At 30.1% G+C, this 22963-nt stretch overlaps 3 protein-coding genes across 17 annotated transcripts in view; 1 reads left to right on the top strand and 2 right to left on the bottom strand.

The window, feature by feature from the left end:
- Positions 1 to 22963, bottom strand: part of LOC142345573 (putative G-protein coupled receptor No18) — a 280348-nt gene that overhangs the window by 91727 nt on the left and 165658 nt on the right. The window lies entirely within an intron of this gene.
- The window catches only part of LOC142345574 (neurocalcin homolog), a 140682-nt gene that overhangs the window by 78667 nt on the left and 39052 nt on the right, over positions 1 to 22963 (bottom strand). The window lies entirely within an intron of this gene.
- On the top strand, positions 2802 to 9788 carry LOC142345972 (uncharacterized). 4 transcript variants are annotated; one of them, XM_075398442.1, is made up of 4 exons: positions 2802 to 3494; positions 4346 to 4568; positions 6446 to 6607; positions 8926 to 9788. In XM_075398442.1, exons 2-4 carry the CDS (start codon positions 4361 to 4363, stop codon positions 9081 to 9083), a joined length of 528 nt encoding a protein of 175 aa, XP_075254557.1. In that variant the 5' UTR covers positions 2802 to 3494; positions 4346 to 4360; the 3' UTR covers positions 9084 to 9788. The 4 variants fall into 4 exon arrangements, with proteins under 4 accessions (XP_075254557.1, XP_075254554.1, XP_075254555.1 ...); XM_075398439.1 differs by having other exon boundaries at positions 2802 to 3684; XM_075398440.1 differs by having other exon boundaries at positions 2802 to 3684; positions 4331 to 4568.

Below are 22963 nucleotides of genomic sequence, written 5' to 3'. Positions count from 1 at the left end.
AATGTTTGCAAGGACATTCTACAAAATGGAATATCTTGCAAAAACAACTGCATGATTCACCTTGCTGGAATTTATCTTGATCGAAATTTCACCAACATAGCTGTTCTTATCTCATCAGTAAGCTCATGGGAAGCTATTGGACAGATCAATTGTTTTGAGTAGTTTCATTTGGTCTTTTTATAAGGTCTAAAAATTTTAAGATCCTTTTCCAATATTTGTTAAGCAATTCAAGTTATTGGTTGAGAGAGGAGAAAGGCAAGTTTGAAAACGGAGCTGGTTTCAAGTCTTGGTGCCTCCGGATTGTGGTACCTCGGTCACAGAGTATGTGTTGTTATATAGCAAGTTACAATGTAAACGATGGCAGGTGCAACTCAGGGGGATTAATCTCTTTGTATGATTTTTCAGTGAGAGAGACAGAAATCTATATTATTGTATAGAGATAGCTGTCGCTAAATATACAAAAAGTGTAAATGATTTATGTAAAAACAGAAATAGTTGTTATTGAAGTTTAACTGGTCAGAGGTCATTTGAAGCGGAATTCACGACATGTGCTAGCTTTTTGGATAGGAACTGCTGTTGACTTGTCTATCAAAAACTTTTCAATAGACTTTTGAATACCTGTAAACTTACACTTGTATCTCGCAGGTACTTTCATGTCGATTCTGACAAAGGTTAGAATCAATCCCCCCAGCTTAGTGAGCATATAAATTTTACTCCCCAGGAGCACGTACTAATTTTTAAAAAAGCAACGTGCTATGTAAAAGCAAAAAAATCTCATTGGGGGCTATAAAAACACTGGAGGGCGAACAGAATAGATCCCAAAAATTTGTAGCGAAAAACTTGCAAAATATTTTGAAACCTAACTTTTTTTAGTTCAAACGTCTAATTCCTGGCACAATTTATAAGTGTCTCATAATTCAACTCAATAATTCAAGAAAATGACAATTAGTTTAAGTGTCTTTGATTCTTTATTAACTTTTTTGCTATGGTGACAAACTCGTTATTTTCTTTTTTTGGCAAGTTGCCAGATGCTCTATATCAGCACAACTCCGTTGATACCGTCATCTCAACGCACTGAAACTAATGACTTTTTTTGACAATGCGGTAATATGTCAGCAATGTCTTCAAGTCATTTGTGATTAATATTTTGAAAGCATTTTTTTCTTGTTTTTTCACAACAAGTTAGCTTTTTATTTGGATTGATGGATCATTTGCGCACTGGTTTCAGATGTACTCCTCATTCTAGCAAACATTTGCCAGATTTTGACGTAATTTCGAGCTCCGGATGGATGACTTTTCGACTAAAACAGCATCGGACCTTGGGTTGGGGTGTTGCTGGCATCAATCGGTGCTCTATTTTCCGTATTCATCGAGATAAAACGAAGAATGAGAAAAGAAGACAATTGTTCAAGTAAACTCTGCAAAGCTGTTAAAAAATTTTAAATTTAACCGATTCCTCAACAATTCGAATAAACTTTGTTTTTGAAGCAGAGTTTGTATAAGATCTCCTAAACCTGGATTAAGTAGAGCAGTTGTTTAAATTCCTATTGATACGTTAATTTTTTAAGAAAAGCTCCATTTATTTTGAAAACTGATATATTATTGATTCATAATATTTAGGCTTTCAAAAGTTACCGACTGTGGAGATATAGAGTTATGTTACTAAATTTACAATCACTTTTCGGAAAAACTAAAAACGAACACTCATTCAGAATTAAAGAAACTGTTATCTTGTACAGTAAAACCAGCGTTTTAAGTTGGCGAACAAGCACAAACTCAACAACCCTTTTACCCTTTAACTATAAAATAGGGCTGGATGAATATTATTTGGTGTTCATTGATATAGAGTACTTTTATACTCTAAAAAACTTTTATACTCCACTTCGTAGTTTTAATCGCCCACTTTTGAATGCAGAATGAATGAAATCTGATTGATGAAAATAATAAAGAAAAAAATCTTAGGGCGTTGTAAGTGGTTGCAGCAATAGTGAACATAGACCATTGCTGACACTGTAACCGGCATCTCTTAGTTGCAAGCCTAGCGTGCTAACCACTACACCAACCAGTCAAACGCTCTTGAACTTTCTTCTAACCTAATCTCGTCAATCTCTTAACGTTGTATAAGACTCAAATTATCATTATTTAACCCAATTCCGAGATCTTAGAAAAATCCAACTTCAACTCCAAAGATATGAATACAGATGCGAAACGCTTAAATTTAGGAAAAAAAACTCCGAGCTTTGCGCCCGAATTAGTGAAAAGAATGGTTTCAGAAATTGCTTTTAAGAAATGGAAACTCTAGGAACGAGCCCATAGTATCTCATCGCTTGTGTAATTCCTGACAATTTTTTCAATAGATCTCTAAAACCTCTCCAAAATCATTACGATTTCTAGAGTCCTTCGTACCTGCACATGTATATAAATCAAACTTTTACAGGGCTACTTTGACCAAAATTACTTAGACCTGCCCTAGACGGGCAGTGACGGTTATCTCGTAAGGGTCTTGTAGGATGGTTTGTCATCTTACAAGACTCTTGCATTTCGCTCCATTTTCTTACAAGATCTTGCATTATCATTACATTGCAAACAACGCATTTGCCCGAGTATATATACTCGACTCGTCACTGCCTTACGCATGTATTTTACATACATATATTAAGATTAGGAAAGTAAGCGAGCGCGAAAAGGCTCAACAGCCTCAAACTTTGGTAAATAGTTCGCAGATTTTTGCTTTTTAAATTGCGCAAAAATAGCGACAAGTGTAATTGAATCTAATCCTTTAACCTTTTCACCTACTCTAATCTAGTCTTTTGATTTTGGGCAATTAGTCGCCAATTTTGTAGTGCTATTGTCGCTAGATTTCGCTGCCGAGATTAGTGACGAGGAATGGCAATTTGGTTGGTGATTTTTGCTTTGTCGCTTTTTTTGAGAAAATCTGCTAAAATACGCAAAACCAACAAAATGCTAGCATAGAAGCCGAGAATAGCGACGAGGAATGGCAATTTTGTCGCGCATTTTGGGGAAATTCGCTAAATTACGAAAAACCAACGAAATGCTGAAGCATAGTGTTGGCAGATTCTTGCAAGATAACCGTCAGCCAGGTGTTGGAACCACATTTTGTCTTAAGAATGGCCAATCAGGTCAGCAGGGGTTCGACATTTATGACAAAATGAACATCGCCAAATAGCATTGAATTGCTTTCTGCAAAACTTGAAACAATATTTAATGTTTGACTTTGTGACAGAACTTTATTATAAGAAGGCGGAGAACTGGAAATTTGTCTGTTTAGTTGAAGCTTCGGAACAAACAAAACAATAGACGTAACAGTAAATAATTCTAAACAAAATTAAACTGTGAAAACTTTTTGATATTTGCTCTCATGCGATTCAGATTAAGTTCAGGGTGTTATAATTTGAAAACACGGCAATTAAACATTAAAAAAACAACTAAATTGAATTCAACCAAATATTAGTGGAGGTTACATTTTGTTGTGGGTTTGTGTGCTTAGCTAATCAAGCAATCATAAGTAAAAATTGATCAGCAAACCCACAGTTGAACAATTTAGTTTCCCCGTGAACAGTTGGGTCTGCTTGAGACAAAATCTTTTAAATCGAACTCGACTTCGATTTTCATTCGAGCTCTTTCACTTTAATCTCAACAAATTTTTTTGCTCTCCTTTTCCTCGTGAGCATTTTTTGGTTATGTGAACAAAGTAATGTTTTTTAATTTACCTTTACTTAGATAATGAACTCCAAGAACTCTTTGTGAACTCCAAGAAGAGTGGAGTCATTTTAGAGGTGTCACCCAATTAGAGGGGACCTTCGTTTTTGTAAAAATTGTCTCACCTAACGAGAGGGGAGAACATAAATAATTTTCAAGAATTCAATGAAGATTGAAAAGAGAAGAATTCTGAAATTTAAGAAGAACAGGACTGATGTTATAGAGAGCGATTGAGAAGAATGAAGAATTCTTCAACAAAACAAACACTCCCTTATTTGAACTTTTAATGAGCAAAAACTTTTGATTCCGAATCAAAGTTTGATAACAAAGATTTGTATTAATTTAATTTTTTAGATCTAAAAAAACTTAGATAATGGTTTGTATCGCTCACAATAAAAGACGGGATTAGTCATTTTCAGATGCATATGCAAAAATCAAGTGAAAACCAAATATCATGGCAATTTTTACTCCCGTTTAAATGCATGGTACATTGAAATGATTAAAAAAAAATTTTCATTCGACTGTGAAATTTATTACCAGAACAAAAAAAACATTACTTTGTGCGCAAGTTCAAAATTATGTCCACGGGAAAATGGAAACATAAAAACAGACAATAATTTTGCAGAAAGTTTGCAAAGCAATGGATAAAAAAATTCTGGTCTTTGTGGCTGTTGGACTGGTTGGAAGTAGTATTCTTTGTGGCTTGTTGGCTTGTGGTAACGATGGATATCATGTAACGGTTCCTGGTGAAGAAAGAAATGTGGGCCCATTTACGATACAAGATATCACGCATGAAGCTTCGTTTGGCGTGTGGAAGGCATGCGCTGATGGAACATGCGTCAAATATGGTACAAATTTATGACAATCAAAAATCAACCCCTCCCGGTTCTTAAAGTGCATATAGTTTCCGTTATCTGCACGTCAGTTAAACTTTCCTAGACGATTCACGATCTTAATATTGCAAGAATCTTGCAAGCGCTTGCAAGATTATGCATAAACTTTTAAGATCTTGCAAGATTGACATCCTGTCTCGACTAAGAGACTCTGTTATTTCAGAAAATTTGAACTAAATTGTATAAAAATTTTTAAAAAAATTAAATTTTAGTGTTAAAAATAAATAAAAACTGAATATTCGCAAATTACTAGTAACTCTGAATTTGAAGCAAAAATAAACGACTGAGATTATTGTATGGAAAATTTGACTTTTCCATTATTGCTTTTACCATAGCATATGAAGTGCAAAAGTGTGACTACCGAATTTGATTTCTTAATTGGTGAAAATTTGAATGCGTATTTTTTACTTTCGTAGCTGCTGCCGCTAGCAATCAGAGTCACCATTACCTTTGCAAAATGTTTCAAATTCTAACTCCCAATTTAATCAAACCCTATTCCTGAAATCAATTTGTAAGATGATGAGAGATAACGCAGTTATGATGCATTTAAAAACAATGCGCACTTTTACAAAAAAAGTTTTTTGCATCAACAACAGATCAGGTATGTCCTCCCTCAATTCTTCAAAAAAAGACCTGCTGTGGAATATCATTTCAGAGACTGATAGAGAGAAATACGCAACAGGATTGACTGTAAGGAAGCGCAATAAACGAAAAATCTCATTTCTTTGTTGTCTTTTGATGTGCGGAAAACGATTGTTAAAGCAATCACCACATGAATTTTGGAGTTAGAGAAGACATAACAATAAGAGTATAATTATGTTAAAATATGTGCATGGCTGTACTTTCAATCAATTTGCGCAGATAAAAATCTCCACAAACTTTTTCTTCAGCTATCTTTCACCGCTCAAACTATTCAGATCTAACAATGATCTTGAGCGAAAACATCTAGGATCAACATACACAATGTTCTTCCTCAAAAATGACGAAGAAATAAAATAATAAGATTTTAAAAAAATGAAAATTCTACTTTTCCTCAATTCAGAAAAACTAAAATTGGTTTTATCAAAATTGGTGTTGTTAAAAATAACCTTAAAACTAAACTGACAATTGCGAAGCGTCAGTATCAAGGAGATAAATTCCATTACCCTTAGGGGACTTTTGACTTCACAACTGGAAAAATTGTGATCAGAGGCCAATTGTGAAGCATTTTTATTAATTCCAATGTTACCTTAGTCACAATTGTAATAGTGAGATTGACAAATACAAAAAAAAACAAATTACATTGAAGTAACACCAATCAACGTAAAAAGAAGATTATTGAAAATAATAACATTAATTATAATCGTGGTAATAGTTAAAAAGTACTTATAATAATGATAAAATTAGTAATAATAACAACAATCTTTAAAAAAATAATAAAAAAAATATTAATAATAACAATAAGAATAATATTAATAATATTATTTAAATATATATATTTATATATATATATACATATATAAATTTATGTATATGTATATATATATATATATATATATATATATACATATATATATATATATATATATATATATATATATATATATATGTATATATATATATATATATATATATATATATATATATATACATATTATAAAATAATGAAAATAATAATAATAATAATAGTAATAATATTAGTAATAATAATAATAATAATGACAATGATAATAATGATAAAAATTGTAATAATGATAGTTGTGATAAAGATACCAGATATTCAGATATTTGGAATATTTGTTGATCGAAAAAAAGATAATAAAATGATAGTTAAAAATGGGGTACTTTTTCAGTCTTTCATGGCAGCAGTGCTTTCAAGACAAGAATAATGTTTGCAAGGACATTTTACGTAGTGGAGTATCTCACTGGAGCAGCGGCATGCTGTGCCCTTCTGGCTTCGGTCTTCATTGGAGACTTTTTCTCGGTCATAGGCGCTCTCATTGCGTCAGCTAATGGTAAGCGGAGATTTTCACGAGCATTTCAATTTTGACAAACAATTTATTTTTTTTTCAAATAATCTTTTGCTTTGATGTTAGTATGGATATTTTTAGTTAAACAACTGAGGTTCAATTATTATGAGTTAAGATTAAATTGACATTTTTTTCTAATTTTCAACACATGAAGTGGAAAATTCTTTCCCATTAAAACGTATCCCAATTCGTCAAGATGTAACCATTAACTCCTCCAGCCACTGAAAAGACATTTTTGGATGACCAGAGCTTCAAGGAGGACGTGCAAAAGTGTCCACATCAAACGAATATTACAGCATTTGTTATTCCAACATCACTTCGTGACAGCTGGAACTATATGTTGGACTGGTTTTTTTTCAGTCAATTTTGTACGAAGAATATAATTGACGTAGAAAGATATGAGTGGTATCATTTCTTTCGAACCGCATCGAGAGCCGAATTATAAATTGAAATCATTTTTAATTTTAATTTATGAGGAGTTATCCAGGTAAAAAGTTTTATATTTAAGAGAATATTGTAAATTTTTGTTCACATTTAATAAAAATAAGACATTTTTGCTATATTATTTTCAAAATTGGGATTTTTCGTATTGTTGATAACAATTCAATCCTATAGCGAGGTTTTTGTTAGTTTCATTGTGGTTTTTACAATTAAATGGACCTAGATTACAACGGTAGGACATTTTTTCAGACCTTCATATTTTTAGTGAGTCTCTAACATCAGTGAGAAATCAAATTGGAGCAGTGATTTTGGTACGGCAACAACATTAAACAGGACAAAAAATGACTATTTTCAAAGCAAAAAACATAAATCCACTCTGTTTTGGCGCCCCAAAATTTTTTTGTCCTTCTTGAAAAATATGTGTTGTTTGATTGCACCTTACTATGTAATAAAACACATGCTCCTGAGTTGGCGCCAAAGTTATATTCCCACTGAGCTGCAGAATGGCGGATAACATCCTAGAATTTCAAATCAAATCGCGAATCGCAAAATGCTTTGAAAATATAGAGAGAAACTGTTGTTTGATCAATCTTTGGGGTTTCACGGATAATTTTTTTTCACTTGCGGCATATTAGTTGCTCTTTCCAACAATTTTCCCGTGATTTTCTACAATTGCTTTTCAAGCTGCTGCATGTGATCTACTGGTTTTTGTAATTGAACACGGGAAAACTTTTATAGTTTTGATTCAAAATGATTTCATATGATTTTTGCTATTTTTTAGCTTTAAACGAACTTATTGTAAGAATTTGCTGTCTTATCATTTTATTTCAAAAGAGAAAGTGTATTAAATGGTTTAATAAGTCAATTATCAAACAAGATACTTTTGTTTTTCTAACATTAAAAAGTTTAGTGATAAATTGTACCTTCATTTGTCGCTGTTTACCTGCCTTGTTGTTACTTTTGTCAATTTATCACTAACGTATTCAACGTAATACGATTAGTTGGCATAATGTTAAAATCACTGCATTTCAGCAAGTGAGGTTTTGTTTTTGATATCTTTTTGTTTCCTGTGGCGTTCATTTTTGCCTAATAGTTTTTGCTCATTATCAAAGAACGGCATTATGATAAAAAACTGATAATAAGAAGTTAAAATTTAGGCTTTCCAAGAAACCTTAAATGATTTTTTATTGCTCGTTTAGTCAATAGTTAACAGTTTTATGGCGTTGACACTCTGTTTCCAAAATTCTTTTGTGAATCTTGCTCTAATTTTTTCTCATCATTAAACATTATTAATGAAAGGTACCACTGGGATTCCTAACAAAGCACATTTGATTAAAAGTATTTTAGACAGATAATAACTTATTTTTGTGGTTTCCATATGCCTGTTTTCGTTTTTGCCTCTTTCTGTTCTTTTTGTGGTGTTATCACTAGCTATTATCAATGAAAAGACTGTTGAGCTTACGAGGTAGCCATCAATGGACTTTTATGTTGTTTGCATTCAGTAGTTATGCTTTCAACAACTTGAAAACCGTTTGACTTCGAAAAAATGAATGAACATAGAATTTTTCTTCTTTTTGTCATTAAAAATAATCTCTATGATGACAGATCCCCAGTTTCATTCAGTGGAGCCAAGTGAATCTGTTAAATGGATTTTCTTAAGAGAAATTTGGATCTCAACAGATTTTTTATTTAAAAAACAAAAGGTGTGGACTTCTTAACCATTTAGTCACTTTCCAGTTTACCAATTTCATTTCTAATGAAGAAGAAACGGTTGAAACTGTAATTTTTGAGGTAATAGTTGCTTAGAAAACAATGGCAACTGTCGTGAATGAAACATTTTGGTTCTTTTGTTCTATTTTCAGCTGTGCTACTGATATTGGCCAATATGTGCCAGAGTTTGGCCTATAATGAAATTAATTATGTTGGATCTGTGGGCTATAGCAGCATCATACCCTGGATCGGAATTGTACCTGCATTAGCTGGTGCTCTTCTAGCCCTGTTCATAAAGATAAAGCTGTGATTACGTAACCCGAACAGACAGTGATTATGTAAACCGATCAAACTGAGATTACGCAACCCTGTCAAACAACGATCACGAAACCTCCTCTGACTAAAAAAGAGCAATTAATTCATCTTATGCGGAAAATGCTAAACTGTCGGAGGACAAATAAATCTTTTATGAATGCTGATTATGAACTTGACAATTAAATAGTCTAATTTTCATACAAAATTATCTTACAATTTTGAACTTGCAAATTTAACAATTTTATTCATCATACAAACTAATTAAATTTACTTAGGAGTTCTAAGAATTGACAATATTGCATCTCTTTCAAGAGCATGTAATCATAGGATTTTGTTTCAGTCACAAATGTTTCCTTTGAGACATTGAAAGCAATCTTACAACTCTCTTGTACAAATTGGGCAGGGGAGGACTCACATTTATCTACAAAACACATTTATTTATGCCTTAATGTCATAATCTTTCAAGAGCGAAAATAGTGAACAGTTTTTCTCAAAATTCCAAATTTATAATAATTCTTTTAATTGGATTTTCATATGCGGACATCTCAAACGGTAAAATACTCTTCCAAAATGACCTCCTAACACAACAGATTTGAAGGAGTCACTTATTTTATTTTGGCTTAAATTATGGAAAAAAACTGCTTAGATGTTTAATTATTCTTTTGTCGAGTTTAACACATGTATTGTATAGAGTTCTGTATTAATCAGAATTCACTAGACAGAGCTAAAACAAAGCAGAACGTAGATGAAAATCTGAAACATTTTGTAACGAAAACCATTCAACTATAAAAACCTGACTTATACTGAGTCAAGTATAATAAATCAAGGATGAAATCAAAATAGTGTTTCAGACTTCAATTTTTGTAGACAAATCACAGATGAGTTGGGTCTTGTTTGCAGATTATTGCTTTTCCGTTAAGATTTGCCTGAATAAAAGTTATAAAAGTTTTACATTCATTGGTTTGCTGTTATCGAAGTTGTTTAAAAGACTGCTCAATTAATACAACAAAACAATTTTTTCTTGGACTCTATTTGGCGTTGCGTTTATGTGGTTGAAGAAGATAATGGTTGAATATGCGGAAAGAAATTTATCTTTTTTTGTAATCCCTTCAATTCAATTCATCCTTTGGACATTTATTCATAATGACGTTTGCTCTGTGAAACTCTTTTGTGACAATATTAGCTGCAGCAAAGTTATTATTATTGCCACCCAAAAGTTATCAAACTCCAATAGAAAGCCATATTGTTTAAACCACTCCGTTTAATGTTTTAAATCAAATCTTGTTGCTTTCATAAAAGCTGCATAACTTATACCACATAGTAAATTAAGACTATTAAGACTACCACAGAGGCAGATGATTTGAAGATAGTCACACTGTTGTCGAGTTTGCCGCACTCTTTCATTACCACCGTTTATATAGTAACAGTAGTAGTAGGTGAGCAGAGCTGGGGGGGGGGGGGGGTAAAAGGACGTACCTATGTATAAAGATTACCTATAGCCTATTTTCATCAATTTTCCAAAGACGTACCTAAAAAAGAGAGTGAGAACAATAGACCTGTCATCTTATCGTAATTACCCAGGGGTAATTATCTTAATTACCCCAGGGAAATGCATCCGCTCTAATGCACTTCAGCTAATCTTATCTACTTAATAAAATATATCTGCAGAATTTTTTCTTTCATTCACTTCATTTACGCATAACTTTTTCAATTATCCAAGTTTTAGTTTTTGATTATTAATGAAGTTTTGGTTCGAATAATTTCAATATATTGAAAATTTTTCACAAAATCTTCTGTAAAATCTATTTTTGAAAATTTCATTTTTTAACTTTTTTTTACTCCTGATGATGTGAAAGTATGCAAGACTTTTTGGCAGTTTCTTTTCGTAGTTTCTGGTTTATTTCTCAGTAGTTTCAGTTTCGCAAACCCGAAACCATGAACAAATTTTTTCAGATAATGATGTTCAAATAATCGATTAAAATTTTTTAACTCAGATTTCGTTGAAAAATACTAAAGCACAGAAAACCATCACTGAAAATTTTTTTGTTTTTTCACAGTTTCAGATTCTGAAACCTCAAACTAAAAATTTTTTTGGTCGAAAATGTATACTACAGTACAACTTTAGAGGGTATTTTTCGAAGTGGAATTCAATGGCGGTAATTTCACGGTCAATTGTAGATTATGGGTTTGGGTTTTATGTAGTTTTAGTTTCTCAAACATCAAACTACAAAAAATTTTCTTCGAGAATGGTAACTTATATCATCACTCTATATGTTGTTTTTAAACAATGCATTTGATAGTGATTTATTTGACCCTAGGAAGTTACAATTTTTGGGTTTTTGCGAAGTTTCAGCTTCTGAAACCTGAAACCTCGAACTATTTTTTTTGGAATTTTGTGTTACAGTACATCTTTATATTGTAATTTTTCAGGCAGAATGCAGAGGGCATAATTTATAAGTCATTGCTAAAGTAAAAGTTCTTGGAAAAAATACCCAATTATTGCCAAAAATTACCCAATTATTGCCGAAAAAAACCCAAATATTGGCAAAAAAATCCCAAATTCTTGAAAAACAAACACTCAACCAATGTGAAAAATTCCCAACTATTGCCAACAGAGCCCAGGTCTTGGTGAAAGACACCCAATTCTTGACCCAAAATATCCAATTATTGTCAAAAAACTCAAATGTTACCAAAAAATATCAAACTGTTGTAAAAAAAAACAATTCTAGCCCAAGATTATCTGTTTCTAGTCATGAATTACACAATTCATAGCAAAAATACACATTTATTACCACAATATACTAAACTTTTGCCAAAAATACCTAATTCCTGCGACAAGGAACGCAGTTCTAGTAAAAATATCCCAATACTTGCCACACCGAGACACAAGTGTCGCCAAAAATACCCATTTTTACCACAAAATAGCAAAATCTTGTCAAAAAATACCCAAATTGTAACCAAAATAACAAAATTTTATCAAATATTTATCTAAAATATATCAAAAATTAGACAATCTTGCCATCATCCGTTTTTCTCTAATTTCTTATCAACAATCCAAGTATTTAGTGACCTTAAAACATCAATTTTTGAGATCATCTTTTGTAAAGACGAATCTTCTCAGGTGATCGATATAGGTTTAATGAGTACAAATTTGTCACGAATTTATTGCTATTGTACAGAATTAATCGTTAAAAGTTCAATCATAGTAATTTAACAATTACGTCCTACTATCTTCTCAATTAATAACAATTACGTGATCATTTTGTGTAAGAGGGCCACTGACCTCTTTGGTACAAAATTTACTCCAGCTACGTCATATGATTGCTTCAATTAGGGATACCTATGTATTGTATGGGGTCACTGAACTCATGTGAACATAAAATAATCCTTACTACTTACGATATTATTCCTATTTTATCAAAGCATGCACAGCTCACGTGCTTGAAGTCTTACTCATAGTATTGTAACAATTACGTCACTATTGCGTCATAATGATGTCGTTTTTTTATTGTAGTGCACAAACAAAAATTCAACTCATTGCGCTTATTTTCGTTCTGTTCAACAACTTAGCTATAATTAGACTTTTTCATTTTTTTTCGGAGACAAGTTTAATCTCCTTTTCCTACAAACCTAAATTTTCAGTTATAAACCTTTCAGTGGAGATTCTTCATCTCTAGGACATCTTCCTATTTCCCATTCCAGGTAAGTCAACTCTGTTATAGAATACGAAAACAGACCAAAAAAGAAAAATAATGGGCTATTATAATCATCGTACTCATTCGCAAATAGCATATTATTTCTTCAGAGAGAAAGTTTTTTTCAATATCTGTATTTTCAATTTGTTTAGGAGTTCAACCGTCGTCACCTAAAAAAAGCTGAATATCAAATCTGTGAAATTGAACGAAAGTCTTAAGGCCCACTTCTTCTTCCCCGATTTCAATGATGATGTAGCAATTATAAAGGAGAGGAAGACGTGCTTCGGCTGGGTAGCTGAACCTCCATTCTCCATTCCGAGGCAGCTTCTGTTCTTCATTATTGCAATTGAGAATTTGCCAGAAGTTTCTCTTCCATACAAACAGACAACTGTAGACTTCTACGAGAACTACATCGAAAACAAAACTTTACAAGTCTCAGACAACATGGAACGTGCACAATTTTGTGATTATGAGTTGCCCTATAGACCAATGTATGAAAATCAATTAGGATTTTATGAGGAGGAGAGGTAACTTAAATTTCTCTGGTGTGTGTCTGACGAGTATGACCATTTGCAGGAGCAGAAACCTGATCGGGATTGTGACGAGTGGGAAAATGGGTCATTGACAGGGAGTATTATCGCAATTATAGAAGAAGAGAACGCACTTGATCCCAAGTTAGACAACAAAAAATCTGACCAGGCAGTCCCTTTTGCGTAATTTTCTACAGACACTGGACAAGATGCAATGAAAGAAGTACAGGGAGCATCGAGTGTTGAAAATACTTCAATCAAGTCTGCCAGAACCATCCTTAGTACTGTACTCAATGATTATACAGATTACCAAGATCATATTTTATCTAATGAAGCAAGTGAAAAAATATCTGAAAAAACTTTCCTTAAATCTGAGCAACCAGCATCTTGTACACAAACGACTGTCAAGAGAAGGGCTCCTGCTGTCAATAACCCTGAAAGAGTGGGAAGTAAAAATTTAGATGGTGATGAAAACAAAGACAACTTGTGTCCTCCATCGTGCAAATTGAGACAAGCTGCTGAGTTGTATAGTACCTAAACTAACAGGCTGAGAAGTAATTTTTTTGACTGATTATCTGTTTGTATTTCCGGTATAATTTCAGATCCAAAAACTATTATTTCCTGAGGTGACTAATTGACTGTTTAATTTGTAATATCTCTTTTTTACACTCAGAAAAAGCTGAATTTCATGTATGCTTTTGAATTGATACTTTGATAAAATAATTTATTTGAGTTTTACAAATGCAATTTTCGAAATTAACTTTTATTTCAAGTTCATATTTGAATTAAAATTTATGTCAAAAAATGCCTGTTTTTGTAATATCTGTTTTTTTCTCAAAAATGGCGGTTAACGACAAAAAAGGCTTGTTTTCATAAAATTTTTTTTCAAAAACGCGGGTTTTTTGGCTTCTGCAATGAACTCCCGGCAGCTGATACTGGATGACGCAAAACGATTACAGTGATAATTTCGAAGCAAACTCCAGCAGCAATTCTTCCCATCAGAATATTGCAATAAGCGTGCTGCCTTTGATAATAGATTACCTGGTCATTTAAAAGAAGAATTTTTGGCAGGAATTTTTAGAAACAGATACTCATACAAATCTTTAAGTATAGATTTTACAATTTTTTAAAAAAAAAAAGTTGAAAACCTTTTGCATAATTTTTTACTGTTTTGACTATATAATTTACTATCCCATTTTTGCTGTATAATTTACTGTATAATTTACTATCCCATTTTTTTCAAAGAAGTCGTTTTTTTACAAAAGGTTTCTTTTTTCATTTTTCCATTTGTCAGTTTTTGAAGTTTTTTAATATGAATTTTTGAATTGAATCATTTTTTTAAATGAAAATCTTTTTTACTAAAATGATTTTTTTTTTGAAAATTGTTGTGTTTTACACACTGTTTTTAACAAAAATATAAATCTTGATGGTTTTTATTTTTTATTTCTCCTTTTTTCTGTTTTTTAATTTTTTTATGTGAAAATTTAATTTTAATTAATTTTTTTTGAAAAAACAAAATTTTACTAGAATAATTTTTCTTTCAAAAATGCATTTTTTTCATAAGGCTTTTAACAAAAAATGCAAATTGTGTTGTTTTTTTCCTTTTTCTCTGTTTTTGAATTTTTTTATGTAAAATTTTAAATTTTTTTTCGAAAAATTTTGTTTTACTAAAAAAAATTTCTGTCAAAAATGCTGTTTTTTACATAAGGTTTTTACAAAAAAGGCAACTTGTGTTTTTTTTTATTTTTCTATTTTTCCTTTTTTCTGTTTTTGAATTTTTTAATGGAAAATAGGAAATTTAATCAATTTCCTTTTTGAAAAAACAAGTTTTACTAGAATAATTTTTTTTTCAAAAATGCCGTTTTTTACATAAGGTTTTAAACAAAAAATGCAACTTGTGTCGTTCTTCATTTTTTATTTTTCCTTTTTTTTCTGTTTTTGATTTTTTTCATGTAAAATTCTAAAATTTTTTATTCGAAAAATTTTGTTTTAGTAAAAAAATTTATTTCAGAAATGCCGTTCTTTACATAAGGTTTTAAACAAAAAAAGCAACTTGTGTTGTTTTTTATTTTTCTATTTTTCCTTTTTTCTGTTTTTGAATTTTTTAATGGAAAATAGGAAATTTAATTAATTTCCTTTTTGAAAAAACAAGTTTTACTAGAATAATTTTTTTTTTCAAAAATGCCGTTTTTTACATAAGGTTTTAAACAAAAAATGCAACTTGTGTTGTTCTTCATTTTTTATTTTTCCTTTTTTTTCTGTTTTTGATTTTTTTCATGTAAAATTCTAAAAATTTTTATTGGAAAAATTTTGTTTTAATAAAAAAAATTTATTTCAAAAATGCCGTTCTTTACATAAGGTTTTTAACAAAAAAAGCAACTTGTGTTGTTTTTTATTTTTCTATTTTTCCTTTTTTCTGTTTTTGAATTTTTTTATGTAAAACTTTAAATTTTTTTTTCGAAAATTTTTGTTTTACTAAAAAAAATTCTGTCAAAAATGCCGTTTTTTACATAAGGTTTATAACAAAAAGTGCAACTTGTGTTGTTTTTTATTTTTCTATTTTTCAGTTTTTGAATTTTTTATTGAATTATTTTTTTATTATGTTGTTTTCTAAAACATTTTTTGGCAAAAAATGCCGTTTTTTACATTATGTAATTTATAAAAAATGTGAATTTTGTTGTTTTTTACTTTTCTGTTTTTCCTTTTTTCAGTTTTGGAAGACTTTTTTCAGTTTTTCAGTTTTTAAGAGATCGTTGATCGCGGCTCTGCCGCGAGGCGCGTTCTGCGCGCCCAACGATCTATAATTTCCGAACAACATCCAGAGATGCACGCTAGGGATGCTTGAAGCCAGTAATTGTCACCACGCGACACCGGTACCCCAGGGTTTACTCTGAAGTATGTTTATCACGAGACGATGAATAAATCGGAATTTCTCAAGAAGAACATGATATGAATAAAAATGTAATTGTTTAAAATGATAAAATTAAAACAAATATGCTTGTCATCAAAAGCTTGATTTGTTATAGATTTCCGCAAATTTTATTAATAAATGTATTAATTTGTAATAAATAATTGTAATAAATAATTGATTTTTGTAATAATTGTAATACATTGATTTTTACAGTTTTCTGCTTTGCTAAAGAAATTGCAAAAAACATCAAGAGCTGAAAAATTAAAAAATCGAAAAAGAAAAAACATCAAACTTACATTTTTTGTGTAAAATATTATGCAAAAAACGACATTTGGAAAAAAATTGTTTTACTAAAACAATCTTTTTTCAAAAAAAAATTACATTAAAAATTTTACAAAAAAACTTCCAAAACTGAAAAAAGGAAAAACAGAAAAGTTAAAAACAACAAAATTCGCATTTTTTGTTAAATACATAATGTAAAAAACGGCATTTTTGCCAAAAAATGTTTAAGGAAACAACATTTTTTAAGAAAAAAAAAGTAATTCAATAAAAAATTCAAAAACTGAAAAATAGAAAATTAAAAAGCAAAAATAGCATTTTTTGGTAAAAACTTTATGTAAAAAACGGCATTTTTGAAAGATAAATTATTCTAGTAAAACTTGTTTGTTCAAAAAAGAATTAAATTTTACATAAAAAAATTCGAAAGCAGAAAAAAATGAAAAATAGAAAAATAAAAAAACAACACAAGTTGCATTTTTTGTTTAAAACCTTATGTAAAAAACGGCATTTTTGAAAGAAATTTTTTTTAGTAAAACAAAATTTTTTGAGTAAAAAATTTTAAACTTTTACATGAAAAAATTCAAAAACAGAAAAAAAAGGAAGAATAAAAAATGAAGAACAACACAAGTTGCATTTTTTGTTTAAAACCTTTATGTAAAATTTTAAATTTTTTTTTTAAAAAATTTTGTTTTACTAAAAAAAATTTCTGTCAAAAATGCTGTTTTTTACATAAGGTTTTTAACAAAAAAGGCAACTTGTGTTGTTTTTTATTTTTCTATTTTTCCTTTTTTCTGTTTTTGAATTTTTTAATGGAAAATAGGAAATTTAATTAATTTCCTTTTTGAAAAAACAAGTTTTACTAGAATGTTTTTTTTTTCAAAAATGCCGTTTTTTACATAAGCTTTTAAACAAAAAATGCAACTTGTGTTGTTTTTTATTTTTCTATTTTTCAGTTTTTGAATTTTTTATTGAATTATTTTTTTTATTATGTTGTTTTCTAAAACATTTTTTGGCAAAAAATGCCGTTTTTTACATTATGTAATTTACAAAAAATGTGAATTTTGTTGTTTTTTACTTTTCTGTTTTTCCTTTTTTCAGTTTTGGAAGACATTTTTCAGTTTTTCAGTTTTTAAAAGATCGTTGATCGCGGCTCTGCCGCGAGGCGCGTTCTGCGCGCCCAACGATCTTTAATTTCCGAACAACATCCAGAGATGCACGCTAGGGATGCTTGAAGCCAGTAATTGTCACCACGCGACACCGGTACCCCAGGGTTTACTCTGAAGTATTTTTATCACGAGACGATGAATAAATCGGAATTTCTCAAGAAGAACATGATATCAATAAAAATGTAATTGTTTAAAATGATAAAATTCAAACAAATATGCTTGTCATCAAAAGCTTGATTTGTTATAGATTTCCGCAAATTTTATTAATAAATGTATTAATTTGTAATAAATAATTGTAATAAATAATTGATTTTTGTAATAATTGTAATACATTGATTTTTACAATTTTCTGCTTTGCTAAAGAAATTGCAAAAAAACATCAAGAGCTGAAAAATTAAAAAATCGAAAAAGAAAAAAACATCAAACTTACATTTTTTGTTGAAAATATTATGCAAAAAACGACATTTGGAAAAAAATTGTTTTACTAAAACAATGTTTTTTCAAAAAAAAATTAAATTAAAAATTTTACAAAAAAAACTTCCAAAACTGAAAAAAGGAAAAACAGAAAAGTTAAAAACAACAAAATTCACATTTTTTGTTAAATACATAATGTAAAAAACGGCATTTTTGCCAAAAAATATTTAAGAAAACAACATTTTTAAGAAAAAAAAGTAATTCAATAAGAAAATTCAAAAACTAAAAAATAGAAAATTAAAAAACAAAAATAGCTTTTTTTGGTAAAAACTTTATGTAAAAAACGGCATTTTTGAAAGATAAATTATTCTAGTAAAACTTGTTTGTTCAAAAAAGAATTAAATTCTACATAAAAAAATTCGAAAGCAGAAAAAAATGAAAAATAGAAAAATAAAAAAACAACACAAGTTGCATTTTTTGTTTAAAACCTTATGTAAAAAACGGCATTTTTGAAAAAAAAATTATTCTAGTAAAATTTGTTTTTTCAAAAAGAAATTAATTAAATTTCATATTTTACATTAAAAAATTCAAAAACAGAAAAAAAGAAAAATAGAAAAATAAAAAACAACACAAGTTGCATTTTTTGTTAAAAACCTTATGTAAAAAACGGCATTTTTGACAGAAATTTTTTTTAGTAAAACAAGATTTTTCGAAAAAAAAATTTAAAATTTTACATAAAAAAAATTCAAAAACAGAAAAAAGGAAAAATAGAAAAATAAAAAACAACACAAATTGCATTTTTTGTTAAAAACCTTATGTAAAAAACGGCATTTTTGACAGAAATTTTTTTTAGTAAAAACAAATTCTTTCGAAAAAAAAACTTAAAATTTTACGTTAAAAAATTCAAAAACAGAAAAAAAGGAAAAATAAAACAATAAAAAACAACACAATTTGCATTTTTTGTTTAAAACCTTATGAAAAAAAGGCATTTTTGAAAGAAAGATTATTCTAGTAAAATTTTGTTTTTTCAAAAAAAAAATTAATTAAAATTAAATTTTTACATTAAAAAAAACAGAAAAAAAAGGAGAAATAAAAAATTAAAAAAACATCAAGATTTATATTTTTGTTAAAAACAGTGTGTAAAACACAACAATTTTCAAAGAAAATCATTTTAGTAAGAAAGATTTTCATTTAAAACAATGATTCAATTCAAAACTTCACATTAAAAAACTTCAAAAACTGACAAATGGAAAAATGAAAAAAGAAACCTTTTGTAAAAAAACGACTTCTTTGAAAAAAATGGGATAGTAAAAGAATATTTTTTCTAAACATTAAAAAATTATGCAAAAGGTTTTCAACTTTTTTTTAAAAATGGTAAATTCTATACCTAAAGATTTGTATGAGTATCTGTTTCTAAAAATTCCTGCCAAAAATTCTTCTTTTAAATGACCAGGTAATCTATTATCAAAGGCAGCACGCTTATTGCAATATTCTGATGGGAAGAATTGCTGCTGGAGTTTGCTTCGAAATTATCACTGTAATCGTTTTGCGTCATCCAGTATCAGCTGCCGGGAGTTCATTGCAGAAGCCAAAAAACCCGCGTTTTTGAAAAAAAATTTTATGAAAACAAGCCTTTTTTGTCGTTAACCGCCATTTTTGAGAAAAAAACAGATATTACAAAAACAGGCATTTTTTGACATAAATTTTAATTCAAATATGAACTTGAAATAAAAGTTAATTTCGAAAATTGCATTTGTAAAACTCAAATAAATTATTTTATCAAAGTATCAATTCAAAAGCATACATGAAATTCAGCTTTTTCTGAGTGTAAAAAAGAGATATTACAAATTAAACAGTCAATTAGTCACCTCAGGAAATAATAGTTTTTGGATCTGAAATTATACCGGAAATACAAACAGATAATCAGTCAAAAAAATTACTTCTCAGCCTGTTAGTTTAGGTACTATACAACTCAGCAGCTTGTCTCAATTTGCACGATGGAGGACACAAGTTGTCTTTGTTTTCATCACCATCTAAATTTTTACTTCCCACTCTTTCAGGGTTATTGACAGCAGGAGCCCTTCTCTTGACAGTCGTTTGTGTACAAGATGCTGGTTGCTCAGATTTAAGGGAAGTTTTTTCAGATATTTTTTCACTTGCTTCATTAGATAAAATATGATCTTGGTAATCTGTATAATCATTGAGTACAGTACTAAGGATGGTTCTGGCAGACTTGATTGAAGTATTTTCAACACTCGATGCTCCCTGTACTTCTTTCATTGCATCTTGTCCAGTGTCTGTAGAAAATTACGCAAAAGGGACTGCCTGGTCAGATTTTTTGTTGTCTAACTTGGGATCAAGTGCGTTCTCTTCTTCTATAATTGCGATAATACTCCCTGTCAATGACCCATTTTCCCACTCGTCACAATCCCGATCAGGTTTCTGCTCCTGCAAATGGTCATACTCGTCAGACACACACCAGAGAAATTTAAGTTCCCTCTCCTCCTCATAAAATCCTAATTGATTTTCATACATTGGTCTATAGAACAACTCATAATCACAAAATTGTGCAATAACTGATCTTCTCAGTTCCATGTTGTCTGAGACTTGTAAAGTTTTGTTTTCGATGTGGTTCTCGTAGAAGTCTACAGTTTTCTGTTGGTATGGAACAGAAACTTCTGGCAAATTCTCGATTGCAATAATGAAGACCAGAAGCTGCCTCGGAATGCAGAATGGAGGTTCAGCTACCCAGCCGAAGCACGTCTTCCTCTCCTTTATAATTGCTACATCATCATTGAAATCGGGGAAGAAGAAGTGGGCCTTAAGATTTTCGTTCAATTTCACAGATTTGATATTCATTATTCCAGCCTTTTTTAGGTGACGACGGTTGAAGTCCTAAATAAATTGAAAATACAGATATTGAAAAAAACTTTCTCTCTGAAAAAATAATATGCTATTTGCGAATGAGTACGATGATTATAATAGCCCCTTATTATTCTTTTTTGGTCTGTTTTCGTATTCTATGACAGAGGTGACTTACCTGGAATGGGAAATAGGAAGATGTCCTAGAGATGAAGAATCTCCACTGAAAGGTTTATAACTGAAAACTTAGGTTTGTAGGAAAAGGAGATTAAACTTGTCTCCGAAAAAAATGAAAAAGTCTAATTATAGCTAAGTTGTTGAACAGAACGAAAATAAGCGCAATGAGTTGAATTTTTGTTTGTGCACTACAATAAAAAAATGACATCATTATGACGCAATAGTGACGTAATTGTTACAATACTATGAGTAAGACTTCAAGCACGTGAGCTGTGCATGCTTTGATAAAATAGGAATAATATCGTAAGTAGTAAGGATTATTTTATGTTCACATGAGTTCAGTGACCCCATACAATACATAGGTATCCCTAATTGAAGCAATCATATGACGTAGCTGGAGTAAATTTTGTTCCAAAGAGGTGAGTGGCCCTCTTACACAAAATGATCACGTAATTGTTCTTAATTGAGAAGATAGTAGTACGTAATTGTTAAATTACTATGACTGAACTTTTAACGATTAATTCTGTACAATAGCAATAAATTCGTGACAAATTTGTACTCATTAAACCTATATCGATCACCTGAGAAGATTCGTCTTTACAAAAGATGATCTCAAAAGTTGATGTTTTAAGGTCACTAAATACTTGGATTGTTGATAAGAAATTAGAGAAAAACGGATGATGGCAAGATTGTCTAATTTTTGATATATTTTAGATAAATATTTGATACAATTTTGTTATTTTGGTTACAATTTGGGTATTTTTTGACAAGATTTTGCTATTTTGTGGTAAAAATGGGTATTTTTGGCGACACTTGTGTCTCGGTGTGGCAAGTATTGGGATATTTTTACTAGAACTGCGTTCCTTGTCGCAGGAATTAGGTATATTTGGCAAAAGTTTAGTAGATTGTGGTAATAAATGTGTATTTTTGCTATGAATTGTGTAATTCATTACTAGAAACAGATAATCTTGGGCTAGAATTGTTTTTTTTTACAACAGTTTGATATTTTTTGGTAACATTTGAGTTTTTTGACAATAATTGGATATTTTGGGTCAAGAATTGGGTGTTTTTCACCAAGACCTGGGCTCTGTTGGCAATAGTTGGGAATTTTTCACATTGGTTGAGTGTTTGTTTTTTTTCAAGAATTTGGGATTTTTTTGCCAATATTTGGGTTTTTTCGGCAATAATTGGGTAATTTTTGGCAATAATTGGGTATTTTTTCCAAGAACTTTTACTTTAGCAATGACTTATAAATTATGCCCTCTGCATTCGGCCTGAAAAATTACAATATAAAGATGTACTGTAACACACAAATCCAAAAAAAAATTCAGGTTTCAGGTTGCAGAATCCAAAACTTCGAAAAATGAAAACTTGTCCTCTTTTTACGACTTTTAAATTGTATCCATTAAATTCTGCGTTAGAAATTACGCTATAAAGATGTACTGTAACACAAAATTCCAAAAAAAATAGTTCGAGGTTTCAGGTTTCAGAAGCTGAAACTTCGCAAAAACCCAAAAATTGTAACTTCTTAGGGTCAAATAAATCACTATCAAATGCATTGTTTAAAAACAACATATAGAGTGATGATATAAGTTACCATTCTCGAAGAAAATTTTTTGTAGTTTGATGTTTGAGAAACTAAAACTACATAAAACCCAAACCCATAATCTACAATTGACCGTGAAATTACCGCCATTGAATTCCACTTCGAAAAATACCCTCTAAAGTTGTACTGTAGTATACATTTTCGACCAAAAAAATTTTTAGTTTGAGGTTTCAGAATCTGAAACTGTGAAAAAACAAAAAAATTTTCAGTGATGGTTTTCTGTGCTTTAGTATTT

The sequence above is a fragment of the Convolutriloba macropyga genome, chromosome 9, assembly GCF_964194025.1.
Source record: "Convolutriloba macropyga chromosome 9, txConMacr16.3, whole genome shotgun sequence".
Taxonomy (NCBI): domain Eukaryota; kingdom Metazoa; phylum Xenacoelomorpha; order Acoela; family Convolutidae; genus Convolutriloba; species Convolutriloba macropyga.
Note: the sequence above shows the minus strand (reverse complement) of the source record. Positions and strands in the feature narration are given on the sequence as shown.

Excerpts from the sequence above, each read along its gene's own strand:
- LOC142345972 (XM_075398442.1), top strand. The coding sequence starts at position 4,361 with ATGGATAAAAAAATTCTGGTCTTTGTGGCTGTTGGACTGGTTGGAAGT. Across the intron at positions 4,569-6,445 it reads TGGAACATGCGTCAAATATG|TCTTTCATGGCAGCAGTGCT; the intron begins GTACAAATTTAT and ends GTACTTTTTCAG. Across the intron at positions 6,608-8,925 it reads TCTCATTGCGTCAGCTAATG|CTGTGCTACTGATATTGGCC; the intron begins GTAAGCGGAGAT and ends TTCTATTTTCAG.